Source organism: Panulirus ornatus, chromosome 55 (assembly GCF_036320965.1).
Source record: "Panulirus ornatus isolate Po-2019 chromosome 55, ASM3632096v1, whole genome shotgun sequence".
NCBI lineage: Eukaryota > Metazoa > Arthropoda > Malacostraca > Decapoda > Palinuridae > Panulirus > Panulirus ornatus.
Window position 1 is genome coordinate 16394857 of NC_092278.1, and position 23896 is coordinate 16418752.

The following is a 23896-nucleotide window of genomic DNA, read 5'->3' on the forward strand; positions in this document are numbered from 1 at the left end:
CTCCTTAGCTTTCAAAAACGAAAGCCATTTGAAATTATTACTGAAGTAATACACATGTGTATTGGCCATACTTATAGTATTATAATTACTAATCTGAAGACCAACGACAATAAGAAACGGTGAGGGGCCCCTCCCCAACCATCCGCTCTACCTTGCGTGCTGCCTGCCAGCCTGGCCGTTGCATCATGTTTTGTCAAGCGTTATCCACACCCTCTACACCACGCAGTTATCACAATGCTAAATTTAATGCGTTTGTACTCGAGTGACGAGGAGATAATGTCAGTTACCTTATGATTATTTTGCAGTGTGTATTCTTAGAAACAATTTAGCTGTATGACAGGTTACAACAACAACAACAAAGATGAACGGTGATTGGTTGGTTCAAACGACGTAGAAAATTAGAATGAGCGTTAGCAAGGGACAGACAAGATTTCCATGTAACCAAGTCGATACTTATAGAATTATTTGTCTTAAAAACAAGAATGATAGATTTAACCTTCCATCGAATGCACAAACAACCGCAAAACTTCCGTGACATTGTTCACCAGTGGTGTCATTTCGCTTTCCCAGCACGCCTGTAGTCTTGATGTTCGAAGGACACGAGAAGAATGTAGGAAGATTCAGGATTACCAGCGAATATCATCCATGTGCTTAGTTTCCTTGTTTGACTGATCCAGTCGCTTGTTCCATTCGTCTTAAATCGTTTATATCTTCACGAAGCGGAAATTTCCCTTAATCACATTACTGGGCGTGTTTGATACTGTTATGATGATCCCCTTAGCTATCCCCATATATATGTATGCCTCTTAAATCGCTCCTTTCATAGGGCCATATTGAGGAAATCGAGTCCGGCTCATATTATGGGGCATCCAAACGGGAATTATAATCTTAGGTGCGTTCTTATGGCAACTGCCTCTCTTCCTTCACCGCCTGCTGCTTCATCTAGTCTGCTTCCTTTCACATTATGCTTCTCCACCCAGCCTGCTGCCTGATATTATGCTTCTCTCCTTTTTGCCTGCTTCCTCTCATATTACATGCCTCCCTCCACCTCGCCTGGTGCGTGCGTCTTCTGCCAATACTGTACTCAGGCCACCAGCACGTGTAACGTACCCCCTCCCCCCGCTGCTTCCCTGAGGGAATGACGTCATTGTATGTAGTTTGCTTTTATAAAATCATGGACCTGAATGGTATTCTCCTCTTTCACGATTTATGAATGCCATTTCAGAATTATCTTGTGATCACTTCTAAATCGTCTCCATTGTCGATTCTAAATTTGCCTCTAATTACACCGAATATGTTTGCAGGAACTAAACTGATTTCTTTTTTAAGAAAAACTGTTATGAATAACCTTGCAGCGTCATTTTCCAGTGACATTACACAAATGTCTCATACCGCCTCTGACCTGACGTCCCAAGGTCTCTGACACTTGACCTGCTTTTAAAGTCACCTTGATGTTAACGACGTATGACATTGCCTCTCCTCCAGGTACACCCGCACTGGTACTCAGTGTTGACTCTCTTAACGGGAGGCCCGTCGTATCTTGACTTTTCCATCAATTTACGTCCTCGTGTAATCTTCAAGGGGGCTCATCGTCATTGACTTGGCTGCCACGCCCATACTATCACCTGCACCGGCGTGAGGAGCCGACTGGCTCAGGAATACCCGTGTTGCAGCAAAACGCATCGCCCAAACAGTTGAATTACCTCACATCACACCTGCGCCGCCCTGGCCACTGAACATGTCTTGGCCATGAGACGTTGGCTTATTTCTTGTCTTTCCAGCATGAGAACCGTGGAACCCCTCACCATTGATTGGCTTCCTCGTTCAACAGTACACTTAGATGACTGGCTCCTCTCCCTGAACAAGGGCTCCATAGTTTACCGCCAATACTTGCCTCGTAAATCAGTTACTACTGATCAACAGCATATTGTCTCCTTCCTGTCGTAACGGCAGCCCTTTCAATAGCTCCTCCCTTCTCTCCAATTTTGCTTTGGTGGTTACGTGCGTGTCAACATCAACATAAAAATTATGGAAGTTATGTTTATGTCTACTATAGTTGTTATATTTATGTCTGGTGTTACGAATGCGTTCCGTTGCCCCGAGTAGACTAATACGACGCAACATTGCGTCTGGTGGCACCGCACTGCGGAGGAGAGAGACGTTCCGACGAATACCCGGGATGCTGTAACATGACCGTCGAGCACGTCTTGTGTTTGCTCATTAGGAACATCACGGGCGAGGATGTGGCTGGCAATAACCAGGAGGGGTAGTGGGTTGTAAAGTGTTGTCCTCAACCCATGGGTCTTCCTGCAATAGTGTTGGCGAGTTGCAAGCGTTCACCAGCCACGACCCGAGCATGGAGTTGATGGTCTTCTTTTCATTCTTCTTCTTTCAGTGTACCATTGGTGTGTCTCTTTGCTAAATCATACCTCACTTGTTGTTGTTTTGGTCATATAAGATAAATGCTTCTGCCTCCCTTGATATTGGCTAAACTACTATAGTAACATTAGTTTACAGAGGTCACTTTTTCTTCTCTTTGATATTTATTTGCCTTTTTTTTATATTCATATATTGGTTGGGTCACGTCTTTTGCACATGTTAGTTTGACTGTCCGATGTACTACATTTCTTATCCTCTCGTCTTTCGGGTGTCTGCAGTCTTTCTTGGGTCAGTGCTAACGCCATCACTAGCCTATCTCTCGTCACCCTCCTGCTCGCTGTTTCCTCCTAACCTGTTCTCGCCCCGCCCTTGCTGCTGTTGTTGCCAACATCAGAGATCATCTCAACAGCTTCTGTCTTTGGTTCTCTCTCATAGTCCTATTATCTTCCTCTTGTACGTGAGTGATTTCCGGCTTATTTCTTATGACTTTTTTTTTCTTCCATACACCCGCTCTCATCTGATTTCATTGGAAAGTTTTTCTTTGTTTTTATGATTTTGTTTCCAACCCTGCAACTTCTCTAAGTGTTGTCCTTGTCGCAGTACTTTCATATGAGCTCCGGCGTTAGTTAGTTCCCGGGTCAGGTACGTACGATGATGGCCCGTCTTGATCTTTCTCCCTGGACATGTTTGCTTCCACGCTGACACGTCCTGTCTTCCCTCCCTCAACCTCTGTAGTCAGTCCATCCAGACGCATGGATCTCCCTTTCCTCAAGACTTATGAGCCTCAACAGCTTCTCCGTCTATACAAATGGGTCTACTCCTGTCTCCTTCCTTGGTCTGTTGTCTGCTAGACTCGTTTTCCCTCCTCCCAAATCTCATACCCACCAACATGTTCGTTGTGCTCGAGAATCATCTTCCATGTCGAGGTGACGCTGTTTCGTCCTTGTTACGCGTTGATCCGATATTCGTAATTTCTAAAAAGCCAACCGCCTGCTGTACTTGTTCCTCACCCCTCCCAGCGTAATGATCTTTTCATACAATATTTTTAGTTTCCTTTGAGCTCATCGCTCAAACTCGCTTCCCTTGTAGTCTAGGCCAGAGTTCTTCACTAGCGCTATAATCAAACAAGAGAGGAAATGAATAAAGAAAATTGCGACAAAGCAGATTAAACCCTCCCTAACCATGACACACACACACACACACACACACACACACACATTAACGGAATAAACTTCGATGAAATTGTGAATGCCGAGAGCTGACAGAAGTTAGAAAAACTTGTGACAGTAGAGAAATGACACGAGATGGGGGCCCCACGAGTGTAGAATTCCCTTCCTGTACAGTACAGGTAAACACACACACACACACACACCAGGTGTCCATCCTTAGCACACAGTTGGTCTTTAATTGGGTACCTGGCCGAGCTGGTGTGTGTGTGTCTTTATGCTCAGCAGGAGAAAAGCCACATTACGCAGGTATACAAGGCCCTTAAGAAGACGGGGCACCGCGAGTGGAAAACTCCTTCCCTGTGACACACACACACACACACACACACACACACGTTTGTAAACCAGACCGATGACGTGGACAGTGAGCATTTCTAACGAGGGACGTAGGCATGGAAGACCAGAGGACAGAACGGGAAATAAAGCAAGAGACTTGTTACTGAAAGACATGAAGAAATACTCTCATAGTATGAGAATGTTGGATGAATGGAAGAAAGGATAACTGTGGATATGGTTAGAGCAGCAGATAACCATACAGGGAATTTAGTATTATGACAAGAACGTTAAAGAGATGGAGGGTAGAGAGGGGGGAGGGGGCCTCTCGGGTTGTGCAAACTCTCCCGCCCAGCTCGGTAGAAGACGTACGTGATGACGCGCACAGGCGCGAATGACCAGGAGTGTGGAACCTAAAAAGGCTTAACAGTAGTGATGGTTTATCATTTCAGGAAGCACTGTACTAGATTCTACGTACGCTGAAGTTATAGTATCGGGGGTTAGTGCGTTATTTCAGTGGTGGACGTGTGACGTAGGATGGTGCCAGGAGCTGTGGTGGACGTGTGACGTAGGGTGGTGTCAGGAGCTGTGGTGGACGTGTGACGCAGGATGGTGTCAGGAGCTGTGGTGGACGTGTGACGTAGGGTGGTGTCAGGAGCTGTGGTGGACGTGTGACGCAGGATGGTGTCAGGAGCTGTGGTGGACGTGTGACGTAGGAAGGTGCCAGGGGCTGTGGTGGACGTGTGACGCAGGAAGGTGCTAGGAGCTGTGGTGGACGTGTGGCGCAGGAAGGTGCCAGGAGCTGTGGTAGACGTGTTACGTGAGGTGGTGTCAGTGCCTGACACCCGGTGTCACATGTAACCCGTTTCACCAATGATGTAACACCTTGTGTAGTCTCCCAACATCACTTCCCACAAACATCCTCTACCCACACTGTATTATATCACTACTAATGATGTTTGAATTTCTAAACTGCATTTTTTCCCCTCGTGTTTAAATGTTAGAGCTGATGTTCCGGGTCGTACAGTCGTGCTCAAGGATCGAGCGTCATTGTTTAAAGGTTGCACCCTGGTTTATAGTGGTCGTTAGTTATTATTCTCAACGGTCGTACCGTCATGTCTTAAGCGCCGTTAGGCATGCTCAAGGGTCGTACCTTCCTGCTGAAGGGTCGTAAGTGTAGCTCAAAGAGTCGTAAATGGTGCTGCTCAATGTGTTCAGTAAACAGGATGTTGTCCGGTAACTAGACCAGTGTTGGTGACGTCACGACGCGCGCGCACCCATGTCCTAAGTCATCTCGACCAGAATATTTACCTTTTCAGTCCTATATATATATATATATTTTTTCATACTTGTTCACTGTGATTCATTTTTTTTTCATATATGATCGCTGTATCCCTCCTTCGTTAGCGAGATAATTGTAGTACGTTGTTATCCTGACGTAACCATGGTACAGTCGTCCTTTACGTGTTGGGACGCGTAGAGGGTGACTGAAATATGATGCAATACCTGTCTCCATGTTGAGGTTACTTGCCTCAGCAACCTAGGCTGTAATCTTTATCATCAGTAAACACAACCGGACTGTAATCATTATTATCAGTAAACACTCCAGAATGCCGTTTCAGTTGTAATGCTCCGTATTTAAACAGGCGAAACTTTGTGTGTAAGTTCGCTTCGCTTTTTGCGAGTCCATTTCTAGAGTGACTTTGCTATATAGGAGTCGGGAACGTGTGTCATCTGGGCCGTACGTCCTACCGACATGGAGCTGGGAAAGTATTAAGAAGGTCTTCCGCGAAGGAAATATAGGACGTGGTGCAAGTTCAGTAGGAGGCGAGGGACGGAACAGAGTCATCCAAACGTTTTGTGTGAGAGGAAAATAAGTTAACGGAACAGAGTCATCCAAACATGTGAGAGGAAAATAAGTTACGAGAAAGAACAGCTTTATCGGTTGGAGAGTTAGCTGTAGACTGATCAGTTCGGAAGATAGATGTTGACTGATGTATTTCAAATGTTTCTGGTGAAGGACCAAAGAGATCTGTCTGTAGAAGATGAAAGTCGAATCGACAAGCGTTATGAACGTCCGTTCAACTGTAAGGTGAACAGCTGAGCAGTGATTCGAGGGCAGAAAGAATGTTGTTGAAGTTGGGACGCAGGGGGGAAATCAAAGTCCCTCAATTTGCGTTTCGAGAGAGAGAGAGAGAGAGAGAGAGAGAGAGAGAGAGAGAGAGAGAGAGAGAGAGAGAGAGAGAGAGAGAGAGAGACCCACAAGGGTCAGGTCGAAGGTTTAGGATTGTTGAACGAGTCTTGTTGAGTAAGGTCTCCTGTGGACTAGACGACGTAAACATACCGTGCTTCTGATGCACTACATTCCAGCTTTTTTCAAATGTACTCGGACAGTAGTGCCTGTAGGTCCTCCTGCAGATTGGACAGTGGATCACCATGTATGTAGTCATCAAGCTGACTGACTGATCGTTGACGTGTCTTACCGGGCCACCAGCTTAGAACGGAAGCCGGGAGGGTAATGGACTACCCTAACGCACTTTTGTGCGCTGCCAAACTGACAGAAAATAAGGAGAAAATGACGCAGTGTTCCCTTTATGTATGTCCGCATACAATGTAATTTTGAGAAAGTAGAAAAATCCTGTTTGTAGATGGTCGGCTTTGTACTCCTGTCAATGGCATCTCCTTTCCTTTCTTTGGTTTATCTTCAAGTAGATACATACAATACGTCATGTAATGTTACGCGCTAAATATCTGAGTATTTGTATACTATGTTGTTTATCGTTTTCTTATACTGGTGACAGTAAATCAGCTTGTGTTTCTAATCTGTGGATGTACAAGTAGCATATATAACGTTTTAGGGAATTTCAGACTTGTATTTTCCATAAGGGCAAAGGACTGCAAAAAGCAGACTACTCATTGGGTTCTTTCATCAGTATTTGTGACAGGAAAAGAATTGAGAAAGTTTAGAGCTGATAACCCAGTGCATATAAATGACTTACGAAGAAATATTTCTTAAGTACCTTTAGTTAATTTATACGCAGGTCATGGACTTCAAGCAAGGTGCTCCTGTGATTGTAAACCTATTCATCATGGTGTGTCAGTTACTCTTGTTTATCGTAATTTTAAGATTTGATAATCCTGTGGACACCTAATCCCAGCCCTGCCCAGTACTGTTGAAGTCTGCTTCACGGCGAGAGATGCTGTCTTCTGTGCATTTTCCCTTTCCTCCGGACCTGTTGTCTACAGGGACAGAGTTTTTCTTTGACGAGAATCCTGTACCTTCCCATCTCTAACTAGGATAAGGGACGTATTATTCCCATGTCTTACACAGAAAGTGTCTTGTATATAATTATGATAAACCTGCAATAACTTATTATTCTATATACATACTCTTAGAGTACGACGTTACAACCCTGTGAAGGTATTTTCGTCCTTAGGGTTTCAGAGAGACCACTAAAACATGGTGTAAGACCAACAAGTTGCACCAACTAGACCCGTCCCGTTCAGGTGACGCAAACCAAGTTTCCCTCCCATTGCTCTCAGCGAGCGTCAGTAGTAGCCTAGTCGAAATGTGGTGCGCTCAGGGCGTCTCTCTACACAACGTTTATAGGCAGACCCACGCAGAGGAACACAGGTTGCTGACGCTTCCCAAGTTCTTGATCATGAAGGTAGTTTAGTGCATTTCTGTCATTTTTTTTGTAAGGAATTGTCTTTGATAACCGAATGGTGTTCATATTAAAGCGGTGGTTAGTGACTAGACCTCCACAAAGTGAGATGGCGAATAAATGTTAAAACACCAAACCAATATGTAAGAAAATATCTATATAACTGCCTGTTGATAGATATTATATGGTGCTGATTGATTGGAAAATAGCATAGAAACTCCACACTCCAGGGATGCAGGAAAAGATATTACAAACCGAATTGCTCTCCATGTTCACTGAGAGTAAAATGTAACATGTTTGTCTCTGGAGTTACGCGTTAATTGTTAAAGACACACGTCACAATTGTGGATTACTCTATAGGAGCGTCAAAGTTGATACATACACTGACATATACATATATACACATGTACATAGTTCATACTTGCTGCCTTTATTCATTATCGTCGCTACCCCGCCAAACATGAAATGACAACCCCCTGCCCTCGAATGCGCGCGAGGTAGCGCTAGGAGAAGACAACAAAGGCCACATTCGTTCACACTCAGTCTCTAGCTCTCATGTATAATGCACCGAAACCACAGCTCCCTTTCCTCATCCAGGCCCCACAAAACTTCCCAATGTTTATCCCAGACGCTTCACATGCTTTGGTTCAATCCATTGATAGCACGTCGACCCCGGTAAACCACATCGTTCCAATTCACTCTATTCCTTGCACGCCTTTCACCCTCCTCCATGTTCAGGCCCCGATCGCTCAAAATCTTTTTTCACTCCATCTTTCCACCTCCAATTTGGTCTCCCTCTTCTCAACGTTCCCTCCACTTGTGACACATATATCCTCTTCGTCAGTCTTTCCTCTCTCATTCTCTCCGTGTGACCAAACCATTTGAAAACATCCTCTTCTTGTCTCTCAGCCACAATCTTTTTATTACCACACATCTCTCTTACCCTTTCATTACTTACTAGATCAAACCACCTCACACCACATATTGTCCTCAAGCATCTCATTTCCAACACATCAACCCTCCGCCGCACATTTCTATCTACAGCCCACGCCTCGCAACCATATAACGTAGTTGGAACCACTATTCCTTCAAACATACCCATTTTTGCTTTCGCCCCCTCCCCACCCTGTGACTCACTTCCGCTTCCATGGCTCTATCCGCTGTCAAATCCACTTCTAGATATCTAAAACACTATACTTCCTCCAGTTTTTCTCCATTCAAACTTACCTCCCAATTGACTTGTACCTCAACACTACTGTTCCAACTTACCTCCCAACTGATTTGTCCCACAACCCTACTGTACCTAATAACCTTGCTCTTATTCACATTTACTCTCGGCTTTCTTCTTGCACACACTTTACCTAACTCAGTCACCAGCTTCTACAGTTTCTCACCCGAGTCAGCCAACAGCACTGTATCATCAGCGAACAAGAATTGACTCGCTTCCCAAGCCCTCTCATCCACAACAGACATCATACTTGCCCCTCTCTCCAAAACTTTTGCATTCACCTCCCTAACAACCCCATCCATAAACAAATTAAACAACCATGGAGACATCACGCACACCTGCCGCAAACCGACATTCACTGTGAACCAATCACTTTCCTCTCTTCCTACTCGTACACATGCCTTAAATCCTTGATAAAAACTTTTCACTGATTTTAGCAACTTGCCTCCCACACCATACATTCTTAATACCTTCCAGAGAGCATCTCTATCAACTCTATCGTATTCCTTCTCCAGATCCATAAATGCTACATACAAATCCATTTGCTTTTCTAAGTATTTCTCATATACATTCTTCAAAGCAAACACCTGATCCACACATCCTCTACCACTTCTGAAACCACACTGCTCTTCCCCAATCTGATGCTCTGTACATGCCCTCACCCTCTCAATCATTACTCTCCCATATGATTTCCCAGGAATATTCAACAAACTTATACCTCTGTAATTTGAGCACTAGCCTTTATCCCCTTTGCCTTTGTACAGTGGCACTGTACATGCATTCCGCCAATCCCCAGGCACCTCACCATGAGTCATACATACATTAAATATCCTTACCAACCAATCAACAACACAGTCACTCCCTTTTTTTTTTTAATAAATTCCACTGCAATACCATCCGAACCCGCTGCCTTGCCGGCTTTCATCTTCCGCAAAGCTTTTACTACCTCTTCTCTGTTTACCAAATCATTCTCCCTAACACCTCTCACTTCGCACACCACCTCGACCTGAACGCCATATATCTGCCACTCTTTATCTAACACGTTCAACAAACCTTCAAAATACTCACTCCATCTCCTTCTAACATCACCACTACTTGTTATTACCTCCCCATTAGCCCCCTTCACCGATGTTCCCATTTGTTCTATCTTACGCACTTTATTTACCTCCTCTCAAAACATATTTTTATTCTCCCTAAAATTTAATGATACTCTCTCACCCCAACTCTCATTTGCCCTCTTTTTCACCTCTTGCACCTTTCTCTTGACCTCCTGCCTCTTTCTTTTATACATCTCCCTATCATTTGCACTGTTTCCCTCCAGAACTCGTTCAAATGCTTCTCTCTTCTTCTTCATTAACAGTTTTACTTCTTCATCCCACCACTCACCACCCTCTCTAATCTGCCCACCTCCCACACTTCTCATGCCACAAGCATCTTTTGCGCAAGCCACAACTGCTTCCCTAAATACATCCCATTCCTCCCCCACTCCCCTTACGTCCTTTGCTCTCACCTTATTCCATTTTGCACTCTCTCTCCTGATACTTCCTCACACAAGTCTCCATCCCAAGCACACTTACTCTCACCACTCTCTTCACCCCAACATTCTCTCTTCTTTTCTAAAAACCTCTACAAATCTTCACCTTCGCCTCTACAAGATAATGATCAGACATCCCTCCAGTTACACCTCTCTGCACATCCACCTCTGAGACATATATACTCTTTGTCAATCTTTCCTCACTCATTCTTTCCATGTGACCAAACCATTTCAAAACACCCTCTTCTGCTCTCTCAACCACACTCTTTTATTTCCACACATCTCTCTTACTCTTACATTACTTACTCGATCAAATCACCTCACACCACATATTGTCCTCAAACATCTCATTTCCAGCACATCCACCCTCCTCCGCACAACTCTATCCGTAGCCCACGCCTCGCAACCATACAACATTGTTGGAGCCACTATTCCTTCAAATATACCCATTTTTGCTTTCCGAGATAATGTTCTCGACTTCCAAACGTTCTTCAAGGCTCCCAGAACTTTCGCTCCCTCCCCCACCCTATGATTCACTTCCGCTTCCATGGTTCCATCAGCTGCCAGATCCACTCCCAGATATCTAAAACACTTTACTTCCTTCAGTTTTTCTCCATTCAAACTTACCTCCCAATATATATATATATATATATATATATATATATATATATATATATATATATATATATATATATATATTAGACTAGAATTGGCGGTGAGGTTTCCTGCATTATTTTGAAAGGAGTGACCTATATTGCCTGACTTTAAGAACATAACTTTAATATTTTCTCATGTAACCACTAACGTAACATATTCCCACACAATCACCAATGTAACGTAACACTAATATTTTCTCGCGAAACTCCTAACAACCTAGCAAACGCAATATTACTCGTCTAACCTCGTACATACAGCCTAACTTTAAACGAGGTGAACTTCGTAATTCGTCTTCTATCATATTGGTAAGAATTCAGGTATGTTTCCTCAGAATTAATTGAAGAACTCTTATTATTTGTATTACCGCTCATGTATTTCGTCGAATATTTTCATAGTTCAGTCAATAGAGAGAATGTTAATTGTACGCAAATCTGTTTATGCTGATGATGATTGTGAAAGCAATGAAGAAAGATGTAGAGTGGGGAGAGCACAGACGGGAGTTACCAAAATGGTTCCTGGACTGAGAAACAAATGCAGTGAGACCCGACAAAACGAATAAGATTTGTTTAGGTTAGAAAAGAAGGAGGTTAATAGGTGATATAATCCAGGTATTGAAAATGAGCAAAGGCTTCAAAACATTTCGTTCTTAAAAGCTACTCAAGGATAGTTTCGTCATATTCTACTCGTAATGGATATGTAAACTGGTCTAACGTTTTCCCTCTCATGAGTCGATGTAATATTCCTTCAATAGGAATGTCAACACAGAATGATTAACCAGATTACTAAAAGTGGATATTCGCGATAATTTAAGCAGAGACTTTGTGAAATATCCCGTTTCAAATCCACAACCAAAATTATTGCGCCTCCTTAGCTATATTCAAGAATTACATGCATACGGCTCATAATCCCACGGGTTTCCCTTCTCTTCACTGACACAACAGGACCCAAATGTCGGTTACTGGTTGAATTTCTCCGTAGTCCGTGTTGATTCATCTTCCTTTTATCGTTTCATTGATTGTAGACATTCTAAGCAGTGAACAAGTTGCTTCTATATAAATTTGATTCCTTCGCAGTTCATTCCAGCTTATCAATCTCTCGTACATCTGTGAACATGACCAGCTTTGGTGTCCTTTGGGTTTAACTGCAGGAAAAGATTCTCGTAGGTGGGATAAAGGTGGTTGAGAGGGGAGTGGGGGAGGGCATATTTGGGTGGGGCTCCCCCTCCATCGCTGGTGGGGAGGCGCTAGACCTGAGGGGGTACGGGATGGGGGTTGGGGGAAGGGGGTTGAGATGCTCTGATCACATTTGGTCTTGGATTTCATGAAGTGCTTTTCATTGAAAGATGAAAACCAAACCAAGAATTCAACTGATTTGTTTCAAGAGATCAGAATTACTCAGAAATAGCGATAGAGAGAGGGAAATTTGATTACATAAGATATGAGAAGAGTAGTTACGCGACATGGAGCCTAAATTCATAGGCACTTAGTTCACATCTCACTGTTTTGTTACATTACCAAAGCAAAAGGATTTTTTTGTGGAAAACTATTACATCCATTTAAATGACCGTTGCAGAACGAACATACCAGATCAGCAGATCATGGGAACACGACTACGCTACCTAATATGACGCAATCTGTGTCATCTTTGAAATATCCCATTCTTCTCTACCTTTTTAAAGGTAACTGTCTCATAGGTATTATTTCACTGTTCAGTCACCCTACACACCCTCACATTGCCCACTAATGATGTCATCTACTTACTGTGAACGCAATACAAGGATGTCAAAACATGGTGCAACTCTGTGACGTCACAGCAAAGAGAACGTTGCCTGTGGGAGAAACTATATCATTCGCAGTAGAGACGCCGTACAGTGATGTACTGAGCTGGTGCCAAACCGCTTTGACTTGGATTTTGTTGATATCGATAGTGTTTGATTGTGTGTCGTAAGTGAGCCCAAACATCAAGAGGATAGTCCCCAAGCTGGTGATTTAAGCCCGAATAGGATAGAAAAAATAACGGAAAAGAAAAATGGTGCAGTGTGAATATAGGGTAAGGTAATAGTACTTGGTAACTTAGATATATGTGTTTTAAGTTGCTATGTTTGATATATATATTATATATATATATATATATATATATATATATATATATATATATATATATATATATATAGAAAATGCATAGATCAGTTAGGACTTTTAAGATGTTTCTTAGACGTCAGTGCATTAATTTTTAACGGAGTAGACCCATGTTTATATCAGATTAAAGTACTTCCACAACGCGCTATCTTTCCCTCGTGTTGTATGTCAATAAGCCATACCTATTTCAAGATGCAGAGGGCGCGTATGGTCTGAGACATGTTAAAATGTTCAGATGTTTCCGAAAAGGTGTAAATACGATGGCGGTCTTATTAAAGTGACCCTTGTAAAGTCGATAGGCCTAAATCCTTGATTACCAACTCGCAAACGATTTTCTCTGTGGTCATGAGAAAATTAGAAGGGGTTGCCTCTGATTATAAAAGAAGAGACGTGTGGTTGGTTATCTTTGGTCAGGTCTAGCGCCAGCTAGGATCATAACGTCAGAGTGTAACACACCATACATGACGCACAGTGCATTTTATGGTCCTTACAAGAGTTTACGAAACCAAAGAAAGAAGTATGGGCAGCACGGCTGTTGCCAAACCATAGAAAAGTAACTTTTATTTTCAAATCTGTCGAAGTGAGTGGAGTGCAAACCACCATCGGTTGTCATACTAGTCACTGAGAACATCTCAGTCCTCACTCTGAATCCAGATTTTTTGAGTAAGATGCTCGTGGTATACCAATGAATAAATTGGTATCATTTTGAAGAGGAAGATTCCTCGTTGCCAAAGTTATTCTTACACGTCTGTCATTATGAATTATAATCACTTATTGGAATGGAATTTTGAAGTGTTCACTATGTATGTGGTGTTGAAGAAGTGGTTGTGAAACCAGTATTTCGAAACTCTTACCTGACGCATACTAACACAGGGATCCGCTGTTCAGCATTACAAGCACAGCTTTAACTGCCCAGCTAAGCGTCTACGAGCGGACTCCAACAGGTCAATATGGTGCCATGATGAGGAAGTGGTCCTGGAAATCCCCGTAATTAGGTCGAAGCTTTGGATTTGTATGACATGTCCATGTAAACTGATAACATGTAGTGTTCATCAGTGCAGCGACGGGCACAAGCAGGGTGTTCACGGGCCAAGCTGAATACGCGTTGCCAATTAACAATTTAACTTTAATTTTTGTAACGATTTTTTTGGGGGGGGTATTCAAAGTCCGTGAAGCTTCATTTACACTTTATTAGCGAATCCTCACCAGAGTAATGAGTTTAACCAAACCGACTTATGCAAATATGTCACAACGCACTTTAAGTTGGAAAACAGAAATGCGGGATGTTGGATATCAGTGACCATGGCAATCGATAGGCCTTATTCCGAGATAACGAGCGAACCTTGGACAACTGATGAACATAGTATTGTTCCACGTATTATACCGCAATGCGAATCATCAAATATGCTGGTAGGCAACGCTTCTCTTACAGTCGTACATGATAGCGCGTCGTGTGGAAAAAGATATGATAAATTCATTAGAACATGCTGAACCAGGTCCAGATTAAAAACAGCATTTGTGACCGTATAGATTCACTAAGGCGACCAGTACTTCATCTTTGTAAATGACGCAGTATGAATATCAACTCGTATATCGTCACGCCATGTAAGCGTCACTCCATCTTAAGTACACTTGTCGATAAAAGTTTAATTTCAGAGCTACATATTTTAAAGTTAATGGAAACTAGCATCGTCTTTTATATTTTTTTGCCTTTTTATCTTTTACCAGTATTGGTAAATAGACGAGGAAAAAAATTAACTGATTTTGTAGTTTTCCTAACTTCATTATCTTTCATTGAAATTTTTTAGCGTAAGGTTGAGAATCATACATAACGAAATTCGTGCTTTTCATTATAGCCTGTAATGAGATTTTACAAATTAACTCATGAAACGCTTGGCCTTATTTTTTTACAAGTGTTGTTATTCTGTTTTACACAAAAATTTTATTCTGTTTCACACAAAAATAAGAGGACTCAAACGCCCATATGCTATACTATACAATAGCTTTTTGTTATCCATTTGAAAATTAATGTGATTATATATTAAGGAATTTAGGAAAATGTACACGTTTTTCCAACTGATACTGCCCAAAATTTGAGGTAATTGAATATGATCGTGTAATTTTCTTTTACATATAATAACGCAACCGGAAGAAAGCGAAGACAAGTTAGAGGTAGGTTGTGTGAAAAAAAAAAATCATCACATAGCGCTGAACAAGTGACTTTCGAGTTCGAAAACATGGAAGATATAATCGAGGTGAAATCTAAAATGACCTCACTGTACATTTGTGGAGGGGTGGGTGGTGACTGAATTAATAAGAGGCATTTATGCGTAGAAATTTAAAACAACCTGGTGAAAAAACAGAAGACTAATAGAAACCTCGGTAACCGTTGCATGTGTTCCAAGATGATGAAACTACCGGGAATACACGTTACGCCATACTCCCCCCCCACCCTCACGTAACTCTGCGTGTACGCCGTTGGGAATTTACATGAGTATCATCAGGAAAGAATTTTATACGCTTTATTTCCACTAGGTCAGCCTATTACTGCGGGTTAAGTAGAGATTTTAATGTTACGGATGTTTTAGAAATTCACTAGTGTTAGGTATTGAAGAAGTCAGTATCTGCGATAGATATGAGGTATAGAGAGTGAGTGTGAGCGAATGGGGCCATTTTTCGTCTCTTTCCGTTGCTACTTCCGTTAACGCGGAAAATAGCTAACTTGCATGAGTTTTGATATACTCGCAAGGAAACTCGGGACTGCACAGATTTTTTTTAATTTGAAAAATGATATAGCAGCATGATTAGCGAAATATGCTAAATGAGCATTAGATTGATGCTATTGTTACAATTTTGAACAGACTGTAAACTGTTGGAAGTAAATGTGATGATAAGTGTACATGATATCTGCAAGCGAATTTGCTATCAACGTCAACGAAAAGAAAAGAGTAGTGTCGTTGACAGTCATCTCGCTCTTGAGAAGCCCACCTTTGTTTTCTTCATATATATATATATATATATATATATATATATATATATATATATATATATAGAGAGAGAGAGAGAGAGAGAGAGAGAGAGAGAGCCAGAGCGTTACGAGACTCCACTTGATAGGGTGACACGGTGTGGCTGTAGTATTAGTAGTCTCGTCACAAAACTTCACTCGGGGAAGTAGCGTAGCCTTGGAATTCCAGGATCGTGTGCAAAAAGATCCTGTATCACTTATGAACACACACACACACACACACACATATATATATATATATATATGTATATATATATATATATATATATATATATATATATATATATATATAATATTATTATACTTTGTCGCTGTCTCCCGCGTTAGCGAGGTAGCGCAAGGAAACAGACGAAAGAATGGCCCAACCCACCCACATGCACGTCCACACACGCACATATACATACCTTTATCATTTCAACGCATACATATACATACATACACAGACATATACATATATACACATGTACATAATTCATACTTTCTGTCGTTATTCATTCTCGTCGCCACCCCACCACACATGAAATGACTACCCCCTCCCCACCGCATGCGCGGGAGCTAGCGCTAGCAAAAGACGACAAAAGCCACATTCGTTTACACTCAGTCTCTAGCTGTCACACACACACACACACACACACACACACACACACACACCTCCTTCCTCCTTTACTATATACATCACAAATTTATTCCATCCCATATACGACTCTCTTCTGAATGTACACAGACCTTCCGTGTTTCCAACTCTTTCCCCCTCCTCTCTCTCTCACACACACCCGACACGCTGAATGTCTCCGTCTGTTCATCATATTCCCGAACCGTTGCGGGATTTTTTTTTTCTTCTGCCTTTCGCCATACCTAATCATTGTGCACTTATACCCTGGCTCTGTCTGGCAGTCACTTTTGTGTGCACGCGTCGTCTCGCGCCCAGGAGCGTCCTCAGCGTCCTACCCTACCTGGCGCATCCTCAACGCGTTCAAGGCTCCAAACATGTGAATATCGCTGCCGGGTCCTGTATCTTTAGACCCGACTCCTCTTTCCTTATGACTCGGCGATCGCTTTAGATATATCGATTGCCTCATATTCCAGACCTCTGTTTTGAAACATTGTGTGAAGACGAGTCTATTTATGGATTCATTGACTTATATATATATATATATATATATATATATATATCCGCTCACGTTCATTCTCAAGCTGTCATCCACCGAAACCACAATCTCCCTATCCGCATCCAGGCCCCACAGACCTAACCGAACCTGACCTACAAATACAAAGTATGACTATGGCTAGTTGATTTACCATTAAAAAATTACATATTGTCAAGCTAATCCGAAATGTTCCTTCGTTCGCCGGCATTTATTCAATTTTAGCCTTTTTTTCCTTTGCTTTAGATATAAGGAAGAATTTGTATTGATATGATGATAAATACGCATTTAGGGGGTCATTGTATTTACAAATAAGGTTTCTAGTAATGGTACTCCCCTACTTTCTTCGTCAAGTTATCCTTCATCAGAAAACTATGCAAATTCTATGGCGCAATTGAATTAATACCATCTAACAACTATTTTATCTTCCATTCCAAATATATATATATATATATATATATATATATATATATATATATATATATATATATATATATATATATATATATTAGGTATGTGTCGTAGATCTAGCTGGATGATTTGACGTGAAGTGATTAATGGTGCCTGTGGTTGTGATGGCTTATTGATTACCGGGGTCATTAAAGGCTGTCATTGTCAAGTCATAACCAGCTGAACATTATTTGATCTATGGACTTCATTTGCTTAAGAACTATGGGTATACATATCCCTTGTAGCCGTAAAGGAAGTTGTCAAGCATTTCAGTGAAAAAAGTGGAATGAAAAGCTTATTAAATGCAAATATGTATTTTTCTTTTTAATGAAATAAGGTGAGATAGGATTAGAGCCGTATGTTCCCTATAGTAATGTTGAGATTTAGGATGTCATGAAATATAATTTAGAAGTAAATCTTAGTGGAGAAGTTGGAGGATATCATACCATAGTATGCCGTCTTGTAATCTCGTATATCTTGGTGGAAAAGATAGAGTATATCATATATATATATATATATATATATATATATATATATATATATATATATATATATATATATATGTATTATGCCCCTGTCATGTGATTTCATGTAGTATAAGGGTCGTAAAACCATGGAAATTGATGATAGGAATAAAGTCGAAACCCTTTTTTTTTCCTCAAAAGTGAGACAGATTCTTTTCAAAGTTCTGTAACTATCATAATCTGTCGTCAAAGTGTAAGTGCCAGTAAATGATATCGGTAATTATTTACTTATGCCAGTTTATTATTGGATTGATCGTCTATTTTTCTTTATTGACTCGAGTAATAATCAAAGATTTGATGGAAACTAAATATAAGAATAGATTTTCACGTATAACATTGAAGAGTTTTAGATGTATATGAATTTATTTGGTGATTATTTACTTTTTAAACTCTTAGGTGTATTTTGTCGATCACCTTAAAAAATAAAAAAAAACGGGAAGGAATAAGGGTTGGCTTGTATATATAGGAAGCAATGTTTAGAACTTTCGAAGATGGCATTTCGTTCGGGGAAGTGGCTGTTCTTTTGAATTATATCGCTCATTTGCCCAATGACTATGGCAGTTAGGAGTTCGTAAATAAGATTGGTTGATACCACAGATTCCTTTTATAGACTTGAGAAACCATTCCTGTAACTTAAGGTGTAATGTAGATTTCTTGATATATATTTATTTTTCAAACTGCCACATAGACTATTTTGTTGTGTATTAACTTTATGTTTACTTTCAGGACAATCACAGTTTTATATATTAGTGGCACAAGTAAATTCATTAAACATGTACTCTGGCACCTATTGCAGGTGTTGATGTACTTTATAATTGTAGTGTACTTATGTAAAAATGCTTAAGCTGATACAATGTACTTTTTTCTAAGTCTTATGTAGCACTTTTTGTAGTAGGTTATTCGTATAACATAAACTTCAATTATACATGTTCAAAACGTTTTAGACTGCAGAACAGTCTCAAAGTATGATTATAATTGTAGTTAACTAATTTATGTTGTTTTATGTAGATATTTTAAACGTTCTTTTCTAACCTACATTTTTTTTTTAATATCGTCTTTATTGAGATCATTGTATAGTAGTTACAATGTTATTTTGAGCAGACATATTTGATGTCCTTCTGGTATAAATATCTGGACAAATGTCCAATTGTAATACTGCTTAGGTGTTAGTGTTTGATGTTTCCATTTATTTTTATACGAATTTTTCTTCCACCTGATCATAAAGGGGAAAAAATGCAAATGCACCATGCCTTCAGCCTCTTTTCACAAGGTAGGATAGTATTATTTTGAGTATACACAGTCAGGTCTATTATTTCCAGTGTAGGTTCAGCTACATAAGAATTGTCTAAATGGTTTGCTAAACTCTTGTCTCCAGATGTTAAGTAGCCTCTTCCCTGCTTACAGAACAACCAAATGATCATAATGGTTATATATGTTGATGCCAAGCAAAGATTCTGATGTGTGTATGTGAGAAAAACGGGAAAAGATATCAGTAAACGAATTTATGTAATAAAAAAGTGCTGTATATGCGTGCGTATTGGACTTTGACCATATTGATTTCAGTAATTATTTCGGTAATTATTTACTTATGCCAGTTTATTATTGGATTGATCGTCTATTTTTCTTTATTGACTCGAGTAATAATCAAAGATTTGATGGAAACTAAATATAAGAATAGATTTTCACGTATAACATTGAAGAGTTTTAGATGTATATGAATTTATTTGGTGATTATTTACTTTTTAAACTCTTAGGTGTATTTTGTCGATCACCTTAAAAAATAAAAAAAACGGGAAGGAATAAGGGTTGGCTTGTATATAGGAAGCAATGTTTAGAACTTTCGAAGATGGCATTTCGTTCGGGGAAGTGGCTGTTCTTTTGAATTATATCGCTCGTTTGCCCAATGACTATGGCAGTTAGGAGTTCGTAAATAAGATTGGTTGATACCACAGATTCCTTTTATAGACTTGAGAAACCATTCCTGTAACTTAAGGTGTAATGTAGATTTCTTGATATATATTTATTTTTCAAACTGCCACATAGACTATTTTGTTGTGTATTAACTTTATGTTTACTTTCAGGACAATCACAGTTTTATATATTAGTGGCACAAGTAAATTCATTAAACATGTACTCTGGCACCTATTGCAGGTGTTGATGTACTTTATAATTGTAGTGTACTTATGTAAAAATGCTTAAGCTGATACAATGTACTTTTTTCTAAGTCTTATGTAGCACTTTTTGTAGTAGGTTATTCGTATAACATAAACTTCAATTATACATGTTCAAAACGTTTTAGACTGCAGAACAGTCTCAAGGTATGATTATAATTGTAGTTAACTAATTTATGTTGTTTTATGTAGATATTTTAAACGTTCTTTTCTAACCTACATTTTTTTTTTTTAATATCGTCTTTATTGAGATCATTGTATAGTAGTTACAATGTTATTTTGAGCAGACATATTTGATGTCCTTCTGGTATAAATATCTGGACAAATGTCCAATTGTAATACTGCTTAGGTGTTAGTGTTTGATGTTTCCATTTATTTTTATACGAATTTTTCTTCCACCTGATCATAAAGGGGAAAAAATGCAAATGCACCATGCCTTCAGCCTCTTTTCACAAGGTAGGATAGTATTATTTTGAGTATACACAGTCAGGTCTATTATTTCCAGTGTAGGTTCAGCTACATAAGAATTGTCTAAATGGTTTGCTAAACTCTTGTCTCCAGATGTTAAGTAGCCTCTTCCCTGCTTACAGAACAACCAAATGATCATAATGGTTATATATGTTGATGCCAAGCAAAGATTCTGATGTGTGTATGTGAGAAAAACGGGAAAAGATATCAGTAAACGAATTTATGTAATAAAAAAGTGCTGTATATGCGTGCGTATTGGACTTTGACCATATTGATTTCAGTAATTTGTAACATTGTTTTTACGGTAAATGTTCATGATTCTAATGAAGGCTAATTTTCATGTAGCATGTTTATATGCAATAATGTCAAGAAATATGTAAACCTCAACATGTTTAGGAAGAGCTAGCTGGTGGGGTCACTTAATTCCTAGAGTGCAGATCATGGTGACAGGTTGGGTCAGGTCACGATGAGGATGTATCAGATATATATATATATATATATATATATATATATATATATATATATATATATATATATATATATATATTATTATTAATTATTATTGTTACTATTATTTTTTATTATACTTTGTCGCTGTCTCCTGTGTTAGCGAGGTAGCGCAAGGAAACACGAAAGAATGGCCCAACCCACCCACATACACATACACGTCCACACACGCACATATACATACCTATACATTTCAACGTATTCATATATATATACATATATACACACGTACATAATTCATACTTGCTGCCTTCATTCCTTCTCGTCGCCAACCTGCCACACATGAAATGACAACCGCCTACCCCGGCATGCGCGCAAGGTAGCGCTAGCAGAAGACAACAAAGGCCACATTCGTTCACACACAGTTTCTAGCTGTCATGTATGATGTACCGGAACCACAGCTCCTTTTCCACATTCAGGCCCCACAAAACTTTCCATGGTTTACCCCAGACACTTCACATGCCCTGGTTCAATCCATTGACAACACGTCGACCCCGGTTCTCCTTTTTTCTCATCTTGCTTACATCCACACACGTTTAGACACCGTAATCTGAGCCTTTGAGTGTGAGCACTCCCCGCGTGACTCTCTGTTTCCCCTCTTAGAAAAGTAAAATACAAGGAGGGGAGGGTTTCTATCCCTCCGCCCCAGTCCCCTTTAGTCGCCTTCTACGACACGTGAGGGATGCGTGGGAAGTATTCTTTCTCCCCTACCCCCAGTGATATATATATATATATATATATATATATATATATATATATATATATATATATATATATATATATATATATATATCCCTGGGGATAGGGGAGAAAGAATACTTCCCACGTATTCCCTGCGTGTCGTAGAAGGCGACTAAAAGGGAAGGGGGCGGGGAGCTGGAAATCCTCCCCTCTCATTTTTCTTTTTTCTAAATTTTCCAAAAGAAGGAACAGAGAAGGGGGCCAGGTGAGGATATTCTCTCAAAGGCCCAGTCCTCTGTTCTTAGCGCTACCTCGCTGATGCGGGTAGTATGAAAGATATATATATATATATATATATATATATATATATATATATATATATATATATATATTCCCTGCGTGTCGTAGAAGGCGACTAAAAGGGAAGGGAGCGGGGGGCTGGAAATCCTCCCCTCTCGTTTTTTTTAATTTTCCAAAAGAAGGGACAGAGAAGGGGGCCATTTGAGGATATTCCCTCAAAGGTCCAGTCCTTTGTTCTTAACGCAACCTCGCTAATGCGGGAAATGGCGAATAGTATGAATGAAAGAAAAGAATATATATATATATATATATATATATATATATATATATATATATATATATATATATATATATATATATATATATATATATGTGTGTGTGTGTGTGTGTGTGATTATGGGGAGAGAGTTTTACGTTCGTATTGGCCCGTTTCTCAATATTTTGTATATATATTTACTCCAATGTATTTATACACTCGCAAACACCATTTGACATCCCAAATCAAGTAAACATTCAGTACTCTTTGTCTTGGAACTAAGGGGAACTAATAAAATGAGAGGGATGATAGAAACCCATAAATTGTAATTTATGTTGTACTTTGTACCAAATACCCTAATTATTATTCAGCTCAGTTTTAATCGTATACCCTATTATTGTGACGGTTGGGACTAGGATATGATGGAGAAGGGATGGGTCGGTATGAGTTCCAAGGTAACAGAAAGAATTGTTGATTAATTTTCGGTGCATCATCCGCTATGAATGTTACAAATGCATAGTTTTCAGCAACATGTCCATAAATCCACATGATACAGTTAGAGATGAAAGATGATAGGAAGGAGTATAACTGTGTCTTTGGTAAGAAGGTATGTAAAAGGATTGTGTGCATGGTTTGCAGTGCATGAGAACTCTGGATGGGGAAAGGTTTTGAATGTAGATTGTAAAGGAAGTTCGCATGGTGCAGTGCATGCCCGTAGCTAATATATGGGAAATGAAGACATAGTTTTAATAGGTTTAGAGGAGGAAAGGCACAGTGCAGTAGATACAGATAGATTACATTGTTGATATTAGGGAACACATGCATAGTGAAAGTGTATATGAAGCTTGAAGTATCCTTAATACATGAATAAGGTATTAAAAGATTTTGCGATGGCTTAAATAATCCTAGGAGCTGATGGGCTTCAAGCCGAACAACCAACCAATTTTAGGGAAACTGTTAAATATATGAGAATGTGAAAAAAGATCGGGAAGGACGCATGAATGAAATCTTTTTAGATGTTAAATTGTTGAATTTTTTTATTTGTATCAAGCAGAAGGGAGGATTTTTTTTTTTTTTTTTTGATCAAGTAGATATAAACAGTCATGTGTTAAGGGATACATTGTTAGTCTTAAGTAGTGAATGAACTCAGTGTGCGAATTGGAAAATTAAGTACACTGTGTGTAAAGTGAAGATATTGAAGATAGGCTTTAAGATTCATCAGTTCAGATGGGAACAGATTTAGGGACATAACTTATCTTTTTGGTACGA

The 23896-nt window shown here is 39.8% G+C and overlaps 1 protein-coding gene across 7 annotated transcripts in view; it reads left to right on the forward strand.

The window, feature by feature from the left end:
- Nucleotides 1-23896, forward strand: part of LOC139765475 (uncharacterized) — a 105816-nt gene that overhangs the window by 58649 nt on the left and 23271 nt on the right. For 5 of the 7 annotated variants that reach the window (XM_071692869.1, XM_071692870.1, XM_071692871.1 and 2 more), the window contains exon 1: nucleotides 12810-13011. The exons of 1 other annotated variant lie outside the window; for it this stretch is intronic. Coding sequence is in view for 3 of the 6 variants with exons in the window: in XM_071692865.1 (XP_071548966.1) it covers nucleotides 12991-13011 (21 nt within the window). In the remaining 3 variants the exon portion in view is untranslated. Of the gene's footprint in view, nucleotides 1-7432; nucleotides 7547-12809; nucleotides 13012-23896 lie in introns of those variants that run through there. One more of the 7 variants, XM_071692864.1, reaches the window with a different exon arrangement.